Source organism: Protopterus annectens, chromosome 1.part0 (assembly GCF_019279795.1).
Source record: "Protopterus annectens isolate FY-2018-M chromosome 1.part0, PAN1.0, whole genome shotgun sequence".
In the NCBI taxonomy this organism is placed as follows: Eukaryota; Metazoa; Chordata; order Ceratodontiformes; family Protopteridae; genus Protopterus; species Protopterus annectens.
Genome location: NC_056725.1, coordinates 1,764,863,013 through 1,764,888,113, shown reverse-complemented (window position 1 = coordinate 1,764,888,113; position 25,101 = coordinate 1,764,863,013). Strand labels below are relative to the sequence as shown.

Sequence of the window (25,101 nt, the reverse complement as noted above, 5' to 3'; positions counted from 1 at the left end):
CTGTGGTCTTTGCAGTTGTAGGTGTCTTGTTGTAACTAAGGTACATGATCATCCCAAATGGGGCATTGTACTCTATGATGGGTGACATGGGTCTGATGATGAGTGATGCGTAGAGGGGCCCAATGACCTCTTTCGATCTGGATGAAAACCCTTTTGTGATTAGGTGGGCCACATAGAAGGATTTTATAACCATTATCAAAGGAGAGGTTACTATCTACTTGGGTCCCCAGATCCCTTATTATGTTTTCCGGGCTACCACCTATGTGGTAGTTTGTTTTTCCAGGGATGACTATGCATTTTTTGGCATTTAGCTTGAGGCCATGGTTTTGACACCAGGTGTCTGTCTCAGTGAGACCCTTTTGGAGGATGTCTCTGTCAGCCGGAGAGTCAATTATAGCCCCTAGTTTGCAGTAATCCTCCTGTGCTTGCCTGTACCTCTGAGAAGTATATGGGGAATGCCACTTGTAACTGGTTTAGAGTCAGACCTAGCTCCCAAACTCTTACCATGTGGGTTCGGGTTTATGTTCAGGCTGGTGAGCTTGTCTATAATACCTGAGTGGGGAATGGTGTCGAGCTCTAGGTAGGCTGTGTGGGCCACCAACTGTCTCAAAGAAGTCTACCAGGTTTAGGAGGCATGATCTGCCCTTAACAAAGCCAAACTGGGTAGGGTCCAGTGTTTGGAGGTTCCCAATGTCTCTGTTAATGAGATGATGCACTCCACAGCTTTGCATACCAAGCTAGTCAGGCTTATAGGGCGATAGTTCCCAGGGTTGACTCCACCGAATAACCATTGCTGTGCACCACTCTGTGGGCACATAGCCTGTGAAGAGGCTGAGTTTAAAGAGTGTGTTTAGGTGAGAGGCTAGTTCATCTTTGAGCTCATGTAGGACACAGCCTGGGACACCATCCGGTCCCATTGATGCTGTGTTTTTGGCTTTGGAGAGGGCTGTTTTAACCTGAGTGTCTGTGATTTCAGGGGCACTACATTCTTCTGGTATAGTTATGGGCCCGGATAAGTTTGCACTGAACCTGTATGCCAAGATGTTGACTATATCGGTCGGTTCAGTGTATTTTGTGCCATTCTGCACCAACTCTGAGCAGATCTGAGAATTGCTACTTAGATTCTTGACATAGCTAAAGAATGCCTTGTGGTTATCTTTGGGCTAGCCTTGGATGATTTTGTTTCTTGCTGATATTGATCTGGGATGTCTTCCCCATTTAAGTGTATTTAATGTTATCACAAGAAGTTTAAGGCTACTGAGTCTTGCAATCATTATGCCATGTCAGTTCCCCACCCTAGATTGTTGTAACCCCGAGGGTTGTCTTGTGCCAGTCATGCCTAGGTTGAATTTGTGAATACTCATTCAATTATCCAGGTCCCATTTGAAAGAAGGTAGTGTATTACACTGCTTTATCTGAAGAGTGAGTCTATTCCAGAGGTTTTGAAAATTCTGAGTAACTAATTTGTCTCTCCACCTTGTGTTACTGCTCTGTTAAAGCTGGTTTAGATCTGATGTTCTGATATTTTTGGGATTGTTTGATGTGTGAAGGTACAAAAGGTCTTTGACTGCTGGGGACTGTGTGGAAGGCAAGGCATTGATTTCCTCTGAAGAGTCTGTAAGACACTCAAGGGAGACACTGCTTTTAGTCTTTCTGTTCAAATGTAGAATTCTCTTTGTTGGAAGCCTCTAGGGTGTTTACAGCTCCAGTTATACAAATCTGGTGAGGTACATCCTAACCTCCTCTGATACTGCAAAAGCTGTTCTGAGTTTTGCAAAGTTTTTCTATGTAGAAGTCTGTGAACTTATTTCTAAGGATCAAGATACTGCAGGAGTTCTGCCTTTTGTTGTAAAACATCTGGTACTACACTATAGCTCTCAAAACCAGTTTTACATTAAGAAACATCAAATAGTGACTATTGCAGTTTAACTACACTAAAAAGTAAAATCAACTTGGACTCTGTCTCTGTGCTTAGTGGTGTTATTTTACGACTTTTTTGTTGAGTTTACAACACCCAGCCTGGTATTTGTTGCTTGTTCATAGTCGATTTCTACATTCTATTAAAAATATCTTAACATGTAAAAACTTTTCATCATTATATAGAAGAGTACTTCCGAAGATATTGATAATACTCCTTCAAAGAAAATAAAAAGGCTTGTGAAATTTAACACTGATTGGATGAAAAAATATTCCTGGAAGGATATGCTATATGTTCGATGTGCAATAATATGTCGTTTTCAATTGGACATGGTGAAGTCTACTCCAACAATATTTCAGCAGCTTCACGCACCAAAATAACAACATTTTTCATGACAAAAAATTCAAAGGAAGAAGATATTATTGCTGCAGAAACAGCTTTTTGTTTTCACACTGTGAAGCATTCACACAGTTACATTTCCAGTGACTGTGCAGGATTGCTCTTTCCTTGTTTGTTCCCAGATTCAACAATATCAAAAAAATATTGTGGTAGAACTAAAGCAACAAAAATTATTACACATGTGCTTGCACCTGAATCAAAAAGAATTATATTGAAAGAATTGCAAGATGACCAGCCACCTCAAATAAAGGCAATATGACATCAGTTAGTATAGCAGATTCTATAACAAAATACAAAATGTAACAGCTTTCTTTACAGAATTAAAGACCTTAATTCAAATATAATTTCACATACTACATAATACTGCTAAAAAGGCTGCACAAACTTTAACTTTTGATATAAATTTATAATGAATTTAGTTAGAATTATTGGCTAGCAGTAGAGTGGTCTGAAATGTTATGCCATGTGCATGGCTCACTTTGATGCCCACAATTGAGCGGATAATAAAAATTTTGAGATTGTACTTTTTGAGTCAAAAATCCAAATCTGAAATTCTTGAATTGTTTTTCAGTGATGAATTGGCATTGGCATTGGCATACCTGGGGTTTGTTGCAAATGCATGCACTATTATTCAGAATGCGTTAACAAAACTTCAAAGCAGTGATGTTTTAATAATTTATATTTTTGAAATAATGAACGGTGTATTGCAGTCACTCAGTCAAAAAAAAAGATGATGCCTTTTATGGAAGCATTGCTAGAACAATGTTACTACAATGCAGTGATGACACACAAATACCTACAGAAATGGTTTGAATTTGAAAGTAACAAATTTCAGTGCATTAATGTCTTGTCCTTAAAACCAAATGTAAAATTCGAATTGAAGAATTAACAAAATTATTTAATATTACTTGCAATACTGATAATTGCAATACTAATATATGAAGATGTCTGTTTATTAAACAAGTTTGTACTGAGTATGACTGAAGCAAATGAGAAAAAAAGAATAGATGAGAAATGGATAATATTTTTTAAAGATCATCCTGAATGCAATTTGTGAGAGAATATTTAGTCTAATGAGTGCAGCCTGGAGAAAGGAGAGAAACAGATTATTGTTAAAGACTGTGGAAGCTGAATTAATGGTCAAACAAAATTTTAATTACACTTGTAAAGACTTTAGAAAGTTTTTATCAACTACAGATGGTGAATATATTTTGAAACAAGCTAAAAGCTGTGAAAAGTACTTGTAATAAAACTGTTATTATTATATAACTTTGTGGATTTAAATCAAAATAGTCATTCAAAGGTGTACTACTGTATTGCTGTTATTGTTGTTATCATTATTATTGTGTGAGTATTCTGCATATGTAGTTATTTGCATATATATGGTTTGATTATACATGTTTCTAATTAGAATGTAACTACAATGTTTACAAAGTATCTAATGAATATGTGACTGTTTGTAATGCATAATAATTGTGATTCCTGCAAATGTTCAAAGTGTACTACTGTACTATTGTTATTATTATTGTTACTGTGTGACTATTATGTATATGTAGTTAATTCCATGTATGTGGTTTGATTATACATGTTTATAATTAGAATTTAACTAAAATGTTTAGAAGGTATTTAATCAATATGTGACTGTAATGTTCAAAGTGTACTACTGTACTATTGTTATTATTATTGTTACTGTGTGACTATTATGTATATGTAGTTAATTCCATGTATTTGGTTTGATTATATGTTTATAATTAGAATTTAACTAAAATGTTTAGATGATATCTAATCAATATGTGACTGTTTGTAATGTTGTAATGTATAATAACTGTGATTCCTGCTTCAGTACTACTGTATTGTATGTACTTATTTGCATATTTGGTTTGATTAATACATCTAATTAAAAAAAGCAACTGTATGCAGTATAAGTCCGTGTCAGCCATCTTTTTTTTTTTTTTTTTTTTTTTTAGTCTTCACTTTGTCCCTACCTGTCCAGTCGGAAATCTGGTAACCCTGCTCTATAACCCAACCTTGGTAATCCCTCCCTGCAATGGTTTAACAGTTACCTAAGCTACCGCTCATAAACTGTCAAATGGGTCAACTCCCTATCCCCTCCATTCCTCCTCACATGTGCTGTCCCCCATGGCTCAATCCTAGACCCCTTCTCCTTAATTTACAAACAAACTCCACCTAGCAACCACTAAAGCTGAAATTGTCCAATATGCGGTAAATACTACCCTAATCTGCCCGGCACCCAACACCCATCTTCTAGAAAGTAAAGCCCAAGAATCCTTCATTGAGATAGAGAACTGGCTAAACCATCACCAACTGATACTAAACCCCCAAAAAACACAGTTAATATTATTTCACTCAACTAACCCCTATGACCCCACATTCTCCATTCTCTCAGCCAACAATACCCTCATCATCCCAGTACCAGAGGCCAAACTACTAGGTGTTACTATTGATCAACAATTTAAATACAATAAGCACATATCCCAAACTATCTTGAAAGTCCACAAAAAATTAGGATACCTCTATCGTAGCAAACAGTTCTTACCCTCCAAGTCTAGAACTACTATAGCCAGACTCATCTATTATCAACATTACTGTATGCCTCCCTAGTTCTAACTAACATTAATAGATTTGACCTGAACAAACTCTCCACATGCTACAACAAGGCAGCTAGGTTCGCAGCCAATGCTAAATCACACTCCCACCACTGCCAGTCCCTACATAAACTACACTGGTTATAATTTCCAAACTTACTAAGCTACCACCAACTCAACATAGTTCATCAAATTCTATATCACCCTGAGAGAACCCCCACCCTAGCTGGCATGTTAAATTTCTACACAGGGAACTACGATCCAGTAACAAAGCCCTGACTGAAGTCAATCCATGCAAGAACAGCTCTGGAGAACCGCTACTTTCCCATGAGGTCGCAAAAGCATGGAACACTCTCTCTCCTGACCTCAGGCTACAAAATCGCACAAACACATTCAAAGACCTCCTTAAATCTTACCTTCATGCTACCCCTCTTTGCAACTGCAATGACCCCTCCTGAACTGTCACCCCACTGTAGGAGGGGACCCCCTTAGGCCTCTGATGCCTACTTCTTATTATCTTTTTAGACCACGTATGTGAATTGTATAACTTTTTAAATATTGTAAATATGTACCTACTCTGAGTACCTTATGTTCATATATTGTACAAATACTGTAAGATTTGTGATCTGCTGATTGAGCTATGAGATTGTATTGCATTTGACGTTTGCATTTAACTGTATCTGCCTTTTACATGTTAACATTCTACCTCTTGTTATCCGACTACTATTATTGCATTCAACTGTCACGCCTGCCTAAAATGTCAGTATTCTACTAATGTTAATCTTTAATCTTCAACAACCTATGTATTTCAATTGTAACTTCTTGGAGCTTTTCTCCCCAGGACTCCACTGAAAATGGGCACTAGCTGTCCAGTCGGACTATCCTGGTAAAACAAATGTTAAATAAAATAAATAAATACAATGTAACCACTTCATACATGTATATTATTGCATTTCTTAATTGTACTTGAATGTATGCTAACTTGGAGATTTATGCCCCTGCCACTGATAAACATTTTCCTGGTAAACAAAAGCAAATAAATAAATTATTAAATAAATAATAGTGGTGAATCAAAAAACAACTTCATCATATCACTAATATCTAAAAGCTGACATTATTAGCCATGTTTTTTACTCCTTCCTAAACTCCTCCCACCTCAGTGGAGAGCTATGTACACTACTAATTGTAAAATGCCAAGTGGTCTTCCAGTCCACTCACTACTCGGGTCCCTCCTGTTTCTCCTTTCATGTCTATCTTTTCTTTTCCTGTGTCTCCCACCCCTGCCTTTTCTTTATGTGCTATATTTCCAACTCATGTTCTTTTAGTTGTCTATCTTTGTCATCTAAATGCTGACTGTTAATGCCCACTTCTCTCAAACTTATTTGCATCTGCTTTCCCCTCTCTCATTATACTCACCTTACGCATGAAACTAGTCAAGCATTAGTTTCTTTCAAGCAAGCTCCACTTATGATCTGTTGACTATAATCTCAAACTTCAATACCTCTGATTTTGCTCTTGTTATTATATGAATGTCCATCTTGCATTCTAGCTCACACCATATACTGCACCAAATAACTGGACTTTTTATATCAATGTACATAACTTATTACAGGCATAAGGTTGCTTCTAGATGGAGATCAAACATACCTTTCATCCTTTTACATTTGAAACATGGCAAAGGAGGTTGAGGGAAGTATACTCGTTAATCTTGCCAGCCTATGCAGACATCAAAGCTAATGTTCCAAGAAACAGGTTTTGTTTTTTTTGTTTTATTACCCTTGTTTGCCTCAAGTATTAGGAACTGTTAAGTTGTTCACTTATACCTTATACTTTTTACTTGGAGTGACAGCTGCATGGCAGAATCCCTGATGCCATCATATTGCAAATCTCAACTTTTCTTTAAATGCCCTACCAGTCAGTCTTATGATACTGTAATAAATAAATGTGTGACACTCATACATGCTTCCATGCATGCACTTCCATTGTGGACATATGACAGCACACACTGACAAAAGTCATGTAAACTGCACTTACAAATAACAACAGATGTTTGAATTCCTCACTGCTGCAGTAGCATTAAGGCTATATGGGTTCTATCCTGCCCAGGATGCAACTGGCCAGCTTCACAAAACTCTGACTCCCTCTCACACCTTCACTTTGACTTCTGATTGGTCAGCCCTGTGTACGGAAATCAGCAGACAGAGTGAAGAGTTTTGCAAGACTTTCTTGCCCATAAGAGAAGAAGCATACTCATCCTGAAACTCAAAAAGATATAGTACCAAAACACATCTATCAGAATCATTGACCATATACACAAGAAGGGGGATGGAGGGTGGGTGCAGCTCCTGCAGCTGTGTGGAATTTGAACATCTACTGTTATAGGTCAGTGCAACTTACACAGCTGTACAATGTTCATCAATTTCACTGCTCCAGTAGCCTTTAGACTATATGGCTTAATTACCAAAGTCTATCCAACCTGGCAAGAGGAAGGATATGGATCCAGATGTTCCTGCAGAATGGTCCTAGCAAAGCCTATCCTGGACCTGGATTCCAGTCTATAATGTTTTACAAAAGTATGTACAGAGAACCGTGTAGTTTCCCCTACAATGCTTCTTGAGTCTACCACTTTCCCATACACAAATGAAGAAGCCATTTTTTTAATCTCATTGAATTATTATTTATGACATACACAATCAAATAATTATATAAATCAAAACAAACCATACTGACACAGTCTCAGTTACAAACATTATATATCAAATATAGTTTTTAGCACAGTCACTGTCAATATCATTCAAGTCCAATATCCCAGCTCAAAAAAATAATTTCCTTAGTTACACCAATTTCCTCACCCAGTACTTCTCACAGAGTAGTCTGTAGGACATTTTTTTAAAAGCCCACCAACTCATTACACTCCTAAAAAATATGTTCCCAGTTACCACTTTCTTCCCCAAAACACCTCCATCATTTGCCATCTACTGGAGGAAAAATACTTTGGAGAGTGCTTAAGGCATAAAAATGCACATGCAAATACTTCCAAGCAAAAACCCTAAATCTTCTAGACTTGGCTGCACATTTGGGAGCCATATACATATATATATATATATATATATCCTCCCATTGTTTCTTTGTGAATTGCTTATCCAATCTCTCTTCCCAAGCTTTTCTAACTTCCTCAGATTGATTCCTATAGCTATTATGCAATATTTTATATGCAATACTAATTATCCTTTTTTAAACGGCAATTCTGTTCTGGATTCTACTAAAACCTCTACCAGTGCTGGTCTTTCACTTAGGATTTCCCTAACCCTTTCTATGTGCCTGTACTCTGATATCAATCTTTTGTAGGGAAAGTAGTCTCATGTCTGTGGTCCAAATCTATTACTGGCCTTTTGCCATTCTATTACCTTTCTCTCTCCAATTCTATACACACAATAACTGGGCTCCTTTGCAGTTTTCTCCAGTAAATTCCTTCTCCCTCTTGCCATTTCTCTATATCCCTAACTGCAGTCATCCCTATTGATGGAATCTCCTTTCTCCATTCCTGTGTTGGCCTAGTTCTTAGAATACTTTCTGTTGTTTTATCAGTATAATATTCTGTATGGCTCTTGTTGTTCCCCTTAAGGATCTGCATCTGAAATCCCACTCTCTCCTCATTTCCTGAGCTTCCCCACTGCTTCATCATCATTCCTTTCCACTTTGAATTATAGCTTTCTGTTTTGTGCTATGTATTGGGTCTTTAAATGTGTAGCTCTAAAATATCCTTTCAAATCAGCTAATTCCAACCCACCTTGTTCTACTAGAAGGATTAAGTTATCCCATATGACTCTTGCCCTCCTCCCCTCCCGGATAAAATACTTCAACTTTTTATTAATTGCTATCCAGAACTTCTCTTCTGGTTGATAACGATATGCTTGACCTGCATATAAAAACCTAAAGGGAGTAAACACATTTTCACTGCTTTTATCTTGCTATCCATATCCATAAACAAGACTGCTCGTCTTCTCGGTTGTATTAAATTTCTTCCATCCTAGCTTCCAAACCTCTACAGGAATGCCATCTATTCTTGGAGACTTTCCCATGGCTTGGTTATACATCCCTATGTTTATCTCATCTCCTCCTATTCTAACTGTTAATAACTGAAATTTATCTACCTCTAATCTTGGCATATTCAATTCCTCCATAAATATTTCCATTTGTGCTTTTTTTTTATTTCTACATTTCTCTGATTTAATCGTTGTCATTTCCTCTAAATAATTTCTCTTACTTCTTAGCCATATCTCTTTTTCTTTTATTTTTACCTTATTTTTAAACTCTATTTTCATTTTATCCCACTCCCAAGATATACCTTCTGAACAAATTTCTATCTTCCCCAAAAACCCCTGAATAATTTCTACTATCCGTTCCTTAAGTTAGGTAGGGTCCCATTTTTACTTCATTACCCTGCATTTTTTACTTCAGTTATTATTGGCATGTCATCTGAAAGAGATATTGGATGTATATAAAAACTTTCAATTAAATGCACATGTTCCTGTGAAATATAATTTCTATCTAGCCTAGCCTAGCCCAGTTATTGTACCTTGGAGTTCCCTGAGTTCCTACCACTGAATTCACATCTTCTTTACCAAATATTTTCATATATTTCTTAAAAATCAACACTCTTTTACATGCCTCCAAGATACATTTCACTGTTGCAAATCAACTTACAGTCCCCTCCTATAAGTAAATGTCCCTGCAAAAAGCTGATTATTTCTCCCAAAATCTTCTTGAGATGCACTGTAGCAGTTTTAAGTGGGATATAAACGCATGACAGCATAATCCATGCCACTAGCCTCTTACTACCATAAATCTACCATTATATTTAGTCTCTTCTTCTACCACTATTGGAGCTACTCTAGCAATTAATATAAGTACTCCCCCTTTCCCTTGTCCAAGATATTCTGCTAAATAACCATCTTGAAATCCTTTCTTTACCAAATGAAAAAGCTCAATACTTTCCAAATGGGTTTCCTCTAGTGTAGCTATTTGCATTCTGCATTTTTTAATATAGTCCACTACTCTTTCTATATACCTGTGACACCATTCACATTCTAAGATAATATGGAAAGTGTTGCATATGATGAGAAGTTATTGCTACCACCTTTATGTATAACAGCTTTTTAAATGTCTGTTTTCAGCTTTTGTGTTACATGTATGCACCAATGTTTGACAGGTTGATCTTTTATACAGTTTATTGTCATGCCCATTTGAAGCTGTGTCACATCTTACAAGACTTTTTGTTTAAATGAAAACCCTAAAAAAGTCCCCAGAATAACCCCATAACTTATTAATGTACTATAAATGCACACAACTGTGGACATCTTCAAATAATGATGTTTAATCCTTCTAATAGGAGCAATTGCCCCAGACTGACATTACAGTCACAGGCTTTAACTGACCTATAATTAAGGTCATGCATGCCAAAATGCATGACATAACCTGTGTTTCTACTTACACTAAGTGCTGTCTGTTTTTGTCTTGCATTTCTTCCTCTTGCAGATGTAGAAAACAACTTGACTTCTTTCAAAAAACATTAATTTTTAGCCTTAAAAAAGTATTGTCTTCTTATCATAGAAACAGAAGAACCAGATACATAGTTGCTTTCAGCTACAAGCTTCTCATGTTACACCGTGAGCATTTATTTGCTAAAGAAAACTTTTCATTATATTCAATCTTCCCTTATTTAGTTGCTTCCACTTAAAACATGTTGCCTGATCAAGCCAATATCTTTAATCCAGTCATTCCCTTATGCAACAGTAAAAAAAAAGCAAATCAACAATGTACTTTTATACCCCATCCTGCAGCAACATGCTTTTCTCCAGGCTTTATTCTCTTTCTACACTGCAATGCCTACATTTCATAAAACTAAGAATAAAGAAAGATGAAGAAGAAAAGTGGGCACCTGTTTACTTTAGTATCCCTATAACACATAAAAATTGAAAACGTTTTACTATATAACATGCAGCTTATGACATGAAAGTTTCATAAAAAACTGTTAAGAACAAAATGTATTCTTACAGTTACCTCTTTCTCTCCTCTTTTCTTCTCATTAACATTTTTCCAAATATTAATATAATGAAGAAGGGCAAATGTTGTGGAGTCCCCTACAAGTTTAACAAAGTAAAAAAGTCCAATATTTCTAGTATTTCTTGTTCAGCCATATTTTCCAAATGTGATTGATGCTTTGTACTCCCACATTTATTCATTAATTTCTGAGTTGCTGGTTTTCTTCCTATTGACCTCGAACTCCAGTCTCTGGTTCATTTCAACGTACTCCAAGTTCATCTAGTTGACTCTTGTGCTTTTCTCTGTCTCTCAATATTTTTTTCTTTGGAGCATTGGAAAAGGTTTCACTGGCAACATCTCTCTATCAGCTTTATCATCAGAAGAATAAGAAACAGACTCCCCTTCTGTTTGATAGCTCACTTTTTGATGCACAAAGTTTTGTATTTCCTCTTTAGCATGTCCTGCATCAAAATATTACTTTGGTCCTCCAGGAAAAATATTCTGAAGATAGTTGGATACAGCAGGTTAAATCAAACACTTCCTGCTCAACGTTCCTTGGTTGTTGGAATAAATTTTCTCCTCTTCTGTCTGGTATACAGTGAATAATCATTTTCCACAAACACTCTACTGCCTCCAAATTTTAACACTTTGCCCTTCTGCCACAGTTTTGCCAGAATCAACTCTTGCTGGTAGGATTGCATCTTTACTAATATAGGTCCCCAGTGCTTTCTCGTGGCCAGGTTTGGAGCATATACATGATGTGCCCTTTCAATTAATAACTTCTGCTGTAAAATACCAGTCCAGTTGCTTATTTGTGCTTTCATAAAATTAATACAGTCTATTTCTTCCAGTTTTTCTGGTAGCAGAAAATCTCAGATTTTTCCTTATATGCTCTGTCCTCTAATTCTACCATTTTTTGAAACATCTCTTCTTGAGCAGTCTCGTACTCAACCCGCCTTTTCTTCATTTTGACCTTTGATTGTTGCAGTTTTATCAGGGCTTCTGAATATCTGTTTAAAGCTTCTTCCATTTTTCCAGCCTTTTGTTATCTGAGTTGATATATACCTTCAGTGTTTCATTTATTTTAATCAGGTCAGAACACCTCTGACCTATTTTTTCATCTATGTCTTGTACAAAATCTGGAGATTAAACTGCTTTTTGCAGAACAGCTGTAGGATTCTTCCAAGTCAGTGTCTTCACCTCACCATTTGTGGTTGATGTTCTTTCAGATTCTCTAAATGTCTTCTTTGCTGGCATCCAGGCAGTACACTTCTTAGCCAGTAACTGAAATTTATCCAAGAAGACAAATTCACTGGATCTGTTTTCCGAGTTTCTGTTTTCATGTTGGAAGAGCAGAAATCAAGCTGTTATTCAGTGTGCAGCCATCTGGAAATCCCAAAACAAAGAAGCCAAGAAGTTGATAGAATGTGCCTTGGTACTGCCTGGACGAGATTTACCACAGAGGGAATAACAAAAGGCTATTGCCAAGGACAACCAAATTGAAATAGTATTTTTGCATGTGTTGTCCTTTCAATGCCCCATCATAAATAAACAGCTGGTTTGCTATTCAAGACTCAGAGACGTGGAAAGACCTGAAGTGTTAGAAACAAGCTTTTCATCAAAATGAAAGGAAAAAAAAACTTTTATTTAAATTCTGCTCAAATATCTTTTTTGTACTTTTCTGCTTTTTTTTCATGTTTTAGCCAAAAAGTTATCGGTTTTCATTCTTTTGTTGTTGCTATATATCCAGTCTTTCCAGAACTGCAAATTACCGCAAGATCTTAGTATTGTTTATACATCATACTGCACTTCCATCCATCCAGAATTACTTGTCAAAGCTAGCCATTTGTATTTTAATACCTGTCTGGAGCCTTAGTGTTACAGTTTCATTCACAGTTGTGGCAGAAGTATGAGCCAAGACTAGATTTGAGCCTCATTTAGTTATTTATTACTACATTTTTCCATACACAGTATTATTGGTAAATTTCTGAGTAGTCTGGTGCCTTAGTCTGTTGTGGAATTGCAGTACTGGTGATATCGTGAATTTTCTTCCAGGATTTGTGCTTTATGGCTTTTATGACTATTTATATTAAAGTTTGGCTGCTAGAGTCTAATATTCTGTTTATCATTTACCTTCTTAAAGTTGCATTCCACTGCTTTTATGTTTATTTTGCTACTGTGTTTTCCACTGTTCTTTGTTTCTGCCCCATCGCTGACTGAGACATTAAGCTAAACTTTCTGAAATTCTGATCTACCTGGGGTCACTGACCTGTAGCTCAGAGTCACAGGACTAGAGCTCCAACACTGGCTTTAATTAATTAGATCTTTGTTTAGCTAGTCTGCTGTTTGCAGGTTGAACTTTTCCCCACTCTTCCAACCTTTTCTTGTTGTGGTTTTAAAAGGCTGTCTCTCTGTATTCTGCCACTTATGGTAATCTGACATCCAAATTCCCTCCCCTCCCCCTTTCATTGCTATTACCTGTTGTGTAAGCTATTTAAGTGCTTTTCCCATCTATTGTTTTCTATATATCTATACTGCTGAAGGCCCACCCAGCAAGCCAGTATTGCTCTTGAGTAAACCTGCACATTTTCACATAGCTCCCATCTGCTTGGTGTCTTTGCCATATTCTGAGAGGGTCTTAAATTAATCCTGCTCCATCTTTAGCAGATAAGATATTTATTTTATTGTTTTGAATTTCAGATAACTGTTTTAGAGTGCCACTGCTTCATTTTTACTTTATTAGGTGACTGTGTGTTTTAAATCATTTCATAGGTCCCTAATACTTGAAACTGCCTCATCCAGGTAGTCTGCTTAAGTTGTTTTGTGACAGCATTACACTCTCATGCAGTCTGTTTTTTGGTGATTTTACAATAAGAGAGCTGGGAAAGTCCATCAAATGGCAGTGGGTTGTGGCCTGGTCTATCTGAGTTGGGAACTGCATACAAAAGCTTTAACTGTAGTTGTTTTATGGCTTATTAGCCAGTTTCTTAGTGTTTAAGTGCCTGTGTAAATTTGGTGAATTTGCATGCCAGATGCTCATTATGCAGTGGTGATTAGTAATGCCCTGTATAGATGCTGACAGAAGCCAAATTTTCCCTTTAAAATCACCTCTGAAAGTGTAATAGTAAACTGGTGAGTGTAGAGCATCAACTTTGTATGTTGAGTAGCACAGACTAACTAGTTTGTGTGTTATGGAACACTGCCCCCTGAATTTAGTATTATATAACTCAGTCTAGTCTCTAGCCTCACAAGCATGCTTAGTCCACACAGTATTAGCCACTTGTGCACCGTTTGTTAGTAGTTCTCCCAGTAAAGGACCTGACATCATGGATACGTACTTTCCCTATTTCTCCACAGCCAGTTTAGTGAATATGGGAATACTCAAACAATGTAACAATTGTTTAATGTTCACTGACAACTATTTTATCCTGAAAGAAAAAAACACAGTATGTGAGAGACGTATATAGATAATGTCTTGAGAGTAAAAAGAATCTTACATAAAAACACTCATAATAACAATCTGGTTGTCAGAGATACACACACGCTACACATTCACAGATAGTATGCACCCCACACATAGACCTGCTCATGCTGAGGCACTTAACTCCAGTATTCCCAAACCCCAAAGACCTCCCAGGCATTCCACCTTTGAAAACTATCCTCAGTGAACCCAAGAGCACTCAAGAGAAACACCACCTAACACTGCACATGCAGCTGCACCAAGTGCAGGCTCAGCTACAAAGCCCATAAGGCAAGCCAGTACACTACCTAGGACTCTAGTCATATAGGGCTCCAATTTACAGCACACTGATACCCCAGTCATCTCACTATCAGGGGCTAGGATCCACTTACACATGCACTCAAGTCACTGCACCACAGGTACCAATATGATTTATAGTCCATGCAGTTGTAAATGGCCTGAGATGTACCTTCATAGACTATATGACGAGAGACATTATGGACCTCCCAAACTATGTGACACAGGCTGGTATGTGCCTAGCATTAAACAGCATTCTACCTTCACCAAGGATGATGCCACAATATAAACAGAAGATGACTGACTTGAATAATTGGTTTAATTTTTGGTGTCATTCTAGTGGGATACAACTTTTTTTTTTTTTATATGGGAGGACATGGTTAAAAAACATGCAGCTTTGCCAAGTATGGTCTGCACCTATTCTGCATAGGTTTTCTAATATTGTCTAAAACAATGTCCTCCCCCACTGAGCCTTTTTAAGCAATGCCAAATTGGCAAACCTTCCAAAATAGCAAAATCTATCCAAGGAAATGTAAAGTTGCTTCTCAATACCAGGAGTTTAAACAAGATGCTCCGCTCCCTCCAAGCTCTCCTCACTTTGAAGAAGGCAGACATCTCTGCAATTACCAAGACATGGTTTAAAGCGTGTTTACCACACATTTAGATCAGCAATTGCACAGATAAGGAAAAAATGTGGAGGAGTCCCAATCTACATCAACAGCAAGCATACTTCTTGGTTGCTTAAACAGGATGATGCAGTTGGGGTTCCTCCATGTCCAAATTACCACAGACAAAGTCCCATACCATATCCTAGCAATCTATAGGTCATCCTGTATGTCCCATGAAACCCATAGCTTATACTTAAACCTATTGGAGACACTTAATATTCAACCAAATATTATATTTATGGAGGACTTTAATTATTCCTCTATAAAATGGGAATCCTACATGTCCCCAAATACGTATGTACAGAGATTCCTAGACTGTGCAAACACAAACACCCTGGACAAGTCAGTACATACTCCTACTAGAGGTACAAACATATTGGACCTGGTACTCACAAACACTGGAGAACCCTGCACATCCCCCAGTGTTGTGTCCTGCCTGGTAAGGTCATACCACACAACAGTCTCCTTCAAAATAAGAATCAATGCTGTATCCCCAGCAAACCCTGTAACAGTTAGAAAGTACTCCAAGGCAAAACTACCTTTTATTAAGTGACAACCTGTCAAAATTTCAAGCCCCTCCAATCACATACAGCAAAGCACAGTAGCTTATGCAGAATTATTCACAGCCATGTCAATGATTGCATAGACACTGCTGTGCCTATCAGAAGTAACCCAAAAAACTAACTCAAAAAACAAACCACCCTGGTGGGATCCAAAATTAAACTGGCTGTAAAACAACTGAAACATTCATAGCTAAAATTAGGAGGTGTAACACAAAAAAATATAAAAACTCTCCCTTCAAACTGAACAGACAACAAAGAAGACTAAGTTCAACAAAGCAAAATTTGAGGTGAAGATAAGGTCCCAGGCCAAGAACGACCATGAGGTCTTCTTTAGCTGTATCTGAAACCTCTAACACAGTGTACAACACTGTGCCAAACTGTTCTGGGAATTCCAATTGTGACAGCTCATAGTATTTTCTGAGAGGCTAAAAACCTTAGTGTTCTCCCACTGAAAACACTGGCACATTATGTAAATAGTCTCAAAGAAATAGAATCACTCAAGAAAATTCAGATACCATGCTCTCCTCTGAGTCTGAATCAGAAATCTGAGGAGAAAAACCTGCATCTGACTCATCACACTCCTCTAAAGATTCAGTTTCTTGAATCCATTTAAGAAAAGAGAAATCCCTTTTTCTTTTACCAGAAACAACCTTATAAGAGGGGTCAACACTCTGTACAAGACCCTGAGCCAGACCTAATAAACTACTGTCCTGTGGGACTGGTGTTGGAGAAGATAAACATTAAGTTTTCTGTTTGTTTTTGACAGGAAAATTAGGGCAAACAGGTTTATTAATGGCAGCAATAGCAACTTCCCCAGGGATGGACACCTTCACTGTCCTTTCTCCCAAAACTGACAAGAGTGGCCCCCTCTTGCCCACTGAGGGACCCCAACAGCCACAGAAGACATGGCTAACCCCTGATCCAGATTGGATCTATGTGCTACACCAGCTCAAGCTATCTAATGTTTTGGGCAAATGGAAGGTGCCCTTAAGCTTAGTTTTGTAACCTACCTAGCTATTATATGCTTAGCAGGATATAACCCCATGTGGTTTAGGCTACTACAGCAATTATCAATACGATGAACATTTTCAGATATTCATAAAGAATATCAGGTTTCTTAAAGGAGAAATACTTCTAAAGCCCCCAGAAAAATTACAATATTTTTCTTAAAAGGGCAAAAATTCTGTGTGGAAGGGTTTCCCACTTAGGACTTATCTGCCAGAAATGAAGTTCAGGTTCAACTGCTACTCCTGTGAAACCTGACAGCCATTTTGTCTCCAGGCAGTAAGAAAGTAATAATGAAATCTTCACTCTGACTGACGATTTCCCTCCACAGGGCTAACTAATCAGCAGTCAGAGTGAAGGTGTAGAAGGGAGCCAAAGCTTTGTGAAACTGGCTGGTTGTTGTATCCTGAAGGCTACTGCAGCAGTGAGAATGATGAACATATATCACAGCCTTTAATCTATTACATCTTCCAAATGTTTTCCAAAAACATCTATGTTCTCATATAAATGATGAAAAAAATCCTTTACAGGTGTACATGTGTAGGCATAAATGTATATTTCTTTACACTACTTTTGACTATTCTTCCTGCCAGCTATCAAAACTCATCTGGTTGCTGGTAATGTTTTCATTCCTCTTGACCTGCAGACCATAAACTTCCCATATCACCCTATGAAGGTCTGCCCTTTACACTGAAGATTCCCCATAAAGCTGACCCATATTATAACCCAGTGAGAGTGCCTGGTTCTATGACACACATGGATGGACCTTGACTGTAATCCAGGTGATAGGGGTTTGATTAGCGACACCAACACTGGAGACGCCAGGTAGGAAGTGAAAGAAATGAAGGGACTTGACCCACTCACTGTGGATGATTGGAAAGTACAGAGGAAAGTGCAATTACCCTGGTGGAAACTAGAGTAATTGCTTCCTATGTTTCAGGGCAGAGGGCAGTGCTATGGAGACATTCCTTGCAGAAGTGAGGAACAACCACACTGGTCAGCCCATTGCATGGTCCTCTTTTCCTGTTTAGCATGTTGCTCATACAAAGAACTAGGGCCATAAAGGTAATGCCCTGAACCAGTCAACCTTTGCCTTGATGATGGACAATGAATAGGCCAGTTGACCAGGAGCAGGGCCGGTGTTAGCATTTTGGGGGCCCCCAGCAGATGTCAAGTTGGGGGGCCCCTTGGGCACTTCAAGTCTACATATCACCTTGTCACTGCCATCCTTCCTAAGCAAAATTTTAGTTCATACTGCAAACTTTTAGGAGTATTGTATATATACTGATCTGTAGCTACAATGCTCTTATATTACAACAGGCCTGTGTACCACACTATGTTGGACCGTCTCACAAAGGGATAGTCACAGTTAGTGGCATTTAGCTGCAACAATGATACAGTGCAGCAACTTTATACACAGTTCTGGATTTAGGTGAAATGGCACCCTAGATCTACTGTTTCAGCACCCCACCCCCCATATACACGCATACTCTCCAGTCTTCCCCTAATCTCGGGCTCCCCATACTATGCACATTACATTTTTCTTCATTTTCTCTCATTTTGCCTTACTCTTCAGCTTTTTCAAGAAGCCATAACTCCCTATATGCTCTGAAGTGCATTTTAAAGATTTTTTTTTCTTTTTACACAATCTTTTCAACCAATGATGAGTTGAACAGAAATTATGATTGAGGAAAGAAATTGTGTTGCTAAACAGCTTTAGTTTTCCTTGCATCCTTTCAACACATCTTTCCAGACCAACTCAGCACAGTAATAACCATTTAGGAAATAACTCAAATAAGCCAGGGCCCAAGAAGCCATATGGTTATAGATGTTCTGGGATGTATTTTAGAGCATTTTCTCAGCTGCTTAATCCAGTGGTGACATAAAAAAAATGAGTAAGAAAGGAATTTCAGTCTTATTTTTTACTTTCAAGAAAAATATATAAGTTGTACCCAAGACTTAATGTTCAAAGATGACAAAATTATAGCAACAATAAACTAGCAAACAAATTGTCTGGATACACAAGTCCTATCTGGGAACTGCCTGCCTCACCCCCCCCCCAAAAAAAATGAATGCCTAAGCATTGCTCTGGTGTTAGATTGGGATGAAAGCAAAGGTTCAGACTACTACAGTCATGTATTTCAAGTGACTGCAGACATACATATACATAGCATGCCTCCTCACTCCTCAACCCAAACTGTCAAAGGCAGCTACTTGTATGTATTCCTGAAGTGAGGTTGTGGGGAAAGTGAAACAAATGACTGCAGTAATGTATTCTGCTTTGTTGTTCCTAGACAGTACCCTGCCCTTACACAAGCCATAATAGCCTTCTTTCTACACCTCTGAGGTCTATGAGAAAAGTAAAAGAAAATGATGAACATACTTCAGGAATGCAAACAAGTAACTGCCTTTAACAGTTTAGATTAAGGAGCTGTAATAAACACGCAACCCCCACACACCACACACACACAACCTACACCAGCTTCCTGTACACACATATCCAAGCAGGGCAGGTATTAGCAATGGTTGCAGTTGAAGGCAGAGGCCATTGTCAGCTTTATCCTAACAGGGTCATATCACAGCCTGTTCAGGTAAAAGATTATAATCAGAAAATTAATACATTTTTTTCTCTTCACTTTTCCCCAATCAGCAAGAACTTTTGTGGGGCCCCTACAAAATCAAGGATGATTAAGTGAGCCCCCTGTATCCATTTATATAATCTGGGGAGTGAGGGCGCCCCCTGTATCCATTTATATAATCTGGGGAGTGAGGGCCCCCAGATTCTTAGAAGATCTAAGTGTCTAAATGTTCTGTGACATATTTTATGCCTCACTTTTGAAATATAATTTTTACATTACATTTTTTACTGATACCCAGAAGAATAATGTTTGTGTCCTGGCATTACTGGGTGTGAGCACACAGATAAAAATCACTGATACATTTTACACACACACATACACACACACACACACACACACACACACACACACACACACACATACACACACAGACACACACACACACACACACACACACACACACACACACACACACACACACACACACACACACACATCAGTGACTGCTGTTTAGCAGTTAAACAGGGGTCTATATTAGATCAACGAACGCTTAGTGTTTAACGCGGTGATTAATCATATGGCGAAGCTTAAAAAAATCAAAACTAGAACAGCCATTTTTTCCAACATTAGAACATGCTTCACCCCCACACACACACCTACTTAAATATACTAACTGAAAACAACAAAGTACCGAAAGCGGCCATTTAACATGCGTCTTCGGTCTGCTGATAGGAACCCGTTAAACAGTGGCAGGTGTAAGTCACATAATTTTGTTCTGTCCTTCATAAAAAGTTTGATTTGCTTGTGAATCATTCAGGACTACAGACAGTCAATAAATCCAGACATCAGAGTTTTATACTTATTGAGCAAAAAAATGCATGTTGATGCAAAATGTGTTATTCTATTAACTTTTTAACTGAATTAGAGTAATATTTAAAACTTGATCCTGATTTTGAGTCTTTATTCTGGTATTACTGGTATTGGCGCTGAACTCTTCAGCAAAAAAGGTGTGAGTTAATAGTATCTGCTCTTCTGCCATTCTTTATAAAACTCCCTGTACAAGAAAACCATCCCTGAAGATCAGAAGCATCAGCTGTTCTTAAACTCCAAGATATGCATTGAGATCAGTCTTGCTGGGCTAATGATCTCTCTAGTGCTTACCTTGCCTATGTTCATTGCCAGCTTTATTATAACAGAGTCATATAATAGCCCTGTTCAGGTTAAACAACCTAATCAGGAAATTAATAATTTTTTTTCCTCCTCATTTTTCCCCATCAGCCACAGCTTTTGTGGGGCCCCCACACAGTCAAGGATGATTAGGGGGGCCCCTGCAGCCATGGGTATTGCAGGTAGCTAAAGCTGGATATGTTAGTTTTAGTGGAGAGAATGTCCACCAGAAGGGTTTAACTAAGCCAAGGGCACTATGTCAGTGGTAAAATATTTAATGGAATTGTGAAAGCTGTTGCTTGATAAAACACTGTTACTATAACCAGTAATATCTTTGAATTTTAAAGGCGATATAAATAAGAGTTATTACCCACCTGGTTTATTAAATATGCAAGATTCCTGTACTACCTTTTGTTGTTTTGACAGACATGTTACAAAATATCAACATAAGATGACTTGCAGTGGTTGGGGGCCCCCCAAGAACATATGACCAGGGAACACAGACTCCAGAGACAAAACAATGCACAAAAATAATGATGGGACAGTAGAAGCTATTGGTCAGGCAGTTACCAATCTGCAAAAGGGAATCATTTTTATTTATTTATTTTTTTTTTTCTTTAATGACATACTGCCCTGACTAAGCTGCAGGCTCAAAGCACACAGTCATTCATATTGAATTTCTCCACATTTATAGCCAACTTTTATGTATCAGTTTTCACACAGGTTCAGTCAAATGACATACTCACCTGTACCAAGCCTTAGGATGCCACCACAGAATGTTATTGCAATGTAAAGTCCTGAATCCTGCCCAAGAGGAAGGAGCTCAAGCTATTCATATCTCACTCTTACCACTCTCGCCTGACTTCTCAATTGCCACTTATAACTGCTTAAACCTGGGTTACCTGCATCAAAATAAGGGCTGATATCAGAGTGTTAATGCATGTATTTTAAAACCAAACCAGAAACATGCTATAACATTCCCTAACAAAAATCGTCCAGTTGGAAACTTCCCTAATTCAGCCACATTACTTAAGCTTTACTGCGCTGACTCTTAGGTCTTCTAAATATTCACCATAATCTTTAGAATATCCTTGTACATCCAGCATCATCATCATCAATCACTTTGTGCACCACTTAATCCCCATTGCGCATTTCATCTTTGACATTAATCAGCTTGCTCTGTGCTGGTTTCCCTAGTTCTGCACACTTAATTCACTTGCATCCCAGTCCACAATCTTGGTTTCTATCATCCATCTGATCATCTCTTTTGAACTCGTTCTTTGATTACTACTTCTGCTGTTCAGAATGATGATATAATTCATTCTCCATTAGTTTATTCCACCCTGTCGCAGTGTTTTCCGCATAGCTGCTTCCTGCTCCTTGTTGCCATCTTCCTTCTACATGGACTCCAAATCCTCTTTTCACTCTTTTTATGAGATTTTTGAAGTTGGTTTGGCAGAGGTCAGCTGTTGATGAATTCATATCCTTTGCACATGCCACTGCTCTATTCTATGGTTATGGTAAGATTTTACACAACTACAGTCACCAAAGATGGGGCATAGCCAGGATGCAGCTCTTTGCCATGTCATTCTTTCATCTCCAGGTGGAAGATCTCTCGGTCATAAAAGTTTGGACGCTATGTGACTTGGGCGAGAAGCAGATATGCAAGGCTGTTGTAATGCAGCTAGCTGGTAAGCCCAAAGATAAGTTTACTGCCCTAACTTCCCTTTGAATAAGCCAGGCAACAGATTGAGTGTGGGTGCACAACAGGTGTGGTGGCAGAGTTTTCTCTGGCTTTTCAGTGATGTTCCATTTATGCCTCACTCCCTTCTTTACCAGGCAACACGTTCCCCAGCTGATGAATAATACCAAAAGCTAGCCCCCAGCACATCTTCACTCCACATCCACTTCCCAATAACCATTTGAAATGACAGGACTTGCATATTGGTGGGGGAGTGCAGGTGACTTGCCCCCCCCAAGAAAAAAACAAGTTTAAAGGAGAAAAATGATTTAAGAATGATGTTCAGGATTGCAAGTGCTGACATTTCAGTAGAGAGCTCTACTTCTCTACTGTGCGACTCTGAGCAAGTCACTTAATCAGACTTGGGCTTGGCTCTTCAATGATCTCCTGGAATACATGCCTAGCTGCTATCTTTGAACATAAGGTTCTTTGCCCTTTTCCTTGAATATTATGTGATTCACAATCTATCCATTTATTAGCATAGATTCAGAAGTTCATATGTAAATACTAGACTATTAGTATACAGGCTATTCCAAGCCTAGCCAATAACCAGAGATCAGAATCAAACCCTGTACCTGTGCCATTATGCCAGCACCAACCCCCTGTATCCTAATTCTCTTCTCTTATCTCTTTCTGATGGAATTTGAATCATAGATGTAACAGTTTCCTTCTGTTTTCAAACCTTCCACTCTATATCATTCACCACAGGGGTCCATTCTCAGAACACATATATGATTCTCACCTTTCTTTCCCACAACTCTAGCACTACTGCCCATTTCTATTCTCAACCTCTTTAGGCTAGGTGGCATACAGAAACATCTATACAGTAGTCTTAGTTGTTGATCCCAAGTTTTAATTTGGAATTACTCTTCATATTATCTCTTAGTGTGTTCAACTTGCTGTCTATTCTGCCTTCTTCTCTCAATACATCTTTAGTTATTCCATTTCTCTTTCTTACAACTGTTGTCCTAGTTCTTTATATAACACTCCTGCTCCTCTCACTTTCTCCTTCCACCCAGCACATTTTTGCACAGAAATCCCCTCTCCTTTCTTTCCCTACATCTGTTTTTTCATGACGTTTTCTCCTAAGACATTCAGCACCCTCTGATCTATGTCCTGTAACCAGATCACCCACCCCAGTCTCATACAGCTCCCTTCATTCTTTCTTTCTGTTTTACAGCTGCATACCATCACCAGCTTTTTTTTTTTCAGTATCTCTTCAAATTCCAACTTCTTGCCTCTTCCAGCCTTCTTGTTCTAGCTGGTCATTTCTCTTACCTTCAGCCTTTTATATATATATATATATATATATATATATATATATATATATATATATATATATATATATATATATATATATATATATATATATATATATATTTATATATATATATATATATATATATATATATATATACACACACACACACACACACACGCGCGCACACACACACACACACACACACACGCACACACACATACTTGGGATGGGTGTAGGTTTTTCTTAGGTTGGTATATGGATTATCACAAATGTAAATGGATTGTTTACATTTGTGATCATGTTGTTTCAATATCTTTTTTTCATTTTTACTCATCGTTGATTTTTTGTGTAATTGCATCAACAACAAATAGCAACATAGATTTATATATATATATATATATATATATATATATATATATATATATATATATATATATTGTCCTTGTCCATCACTTGGTGCATGTGTATTTTAGTGTCGGTAATGTATGTGTCAATTTTTTGGTCAATGACTGCTGCTACAATATTTTGCAACACTGAATATCTTATATATAACCATGTGTAGCTATGTATATTACAAGATATGTTTTATTACATTCTATCTAAAAATAATATTGATGAAAAGCATGACTGAGACTTACAAAATAAACATAAAAAATAAGTTATGTACTCACCATAACTTCCCCTCTGTGTTGGATATTTTCATTCTTCCTCCACGAATGGGTTTGGATCTGACTATCAGATCCAACTCTGCCACTTTCTACAGACTCTAGGATCCAAATCTCAGGCTCCTCCCTTACACATATTTCCCCTGACCACCACAATACCTCAGATCAAGTTTGTTATTACATACATTATACTAATATATTAAGATAATGATACTATGACAGGAAAGTGACAGATGAAAGATCAGGACCTCAAACAAGAACTGTAGTTCCTAACCACTCTTCCGTTGGGTCTCTCCCAGAGTTAAGAACAGGGGGAAGGTGGGAGGGAAGTTGAAGAAGAATGAAAATGGACAACACAGATGGAAAGCTATGGTGAGTACATAACTTCTTTATCTGGTGTTGTCATTTACATTCGTTCCTTAACGAATGGGACAGAGACCCCAGCTATAGTAACCTTGGGTGGCCCTCATGGAAGGATGTTCCAGAGCACCAAAGACAGCTCTAGCCCTGGAAATGATGTCCAATTTCTAATGCACAGTAAAGGTAGGAGTATTTGACCAAGAGGCAGCTGCACAAATATTGTTAATAGAGGCTCTTGCCCAAAATGTTGCTGAAGTAGATACTGACCTGGTTGAATGTGCCTTCATTTGTTGCGGTAATGCAATACCTTTCAAGGAACAGACATAGGAAATGCAATCTGTAATCCATTTAGCCAGGGTAGTTTTGG

At 37.9% G+C, this 25,101-nt stretch overlaps 1 protein-coding gene across 1 annotated transcript in view; it reads right to left on the bottom strand.

Moving 5' to 3' along the window:
* Nucleotides 1-25,101, bottom strand: part of LOC122805259 — a 142,972-nt gene that overhangs the window by 98,408 nt on the left and 19,463 nt on the right. Inside the window, exon 2 of the mRNA XM_044075381.1 lies at nt 10,987-11,066. Coding sequence (XP_043931316.1) covers nt 10,987-11,066 — 80 coding nt within the window. The remainder of the gene's footprint in view (nt 1-10,986; nt 11,067-25,101) is intronic.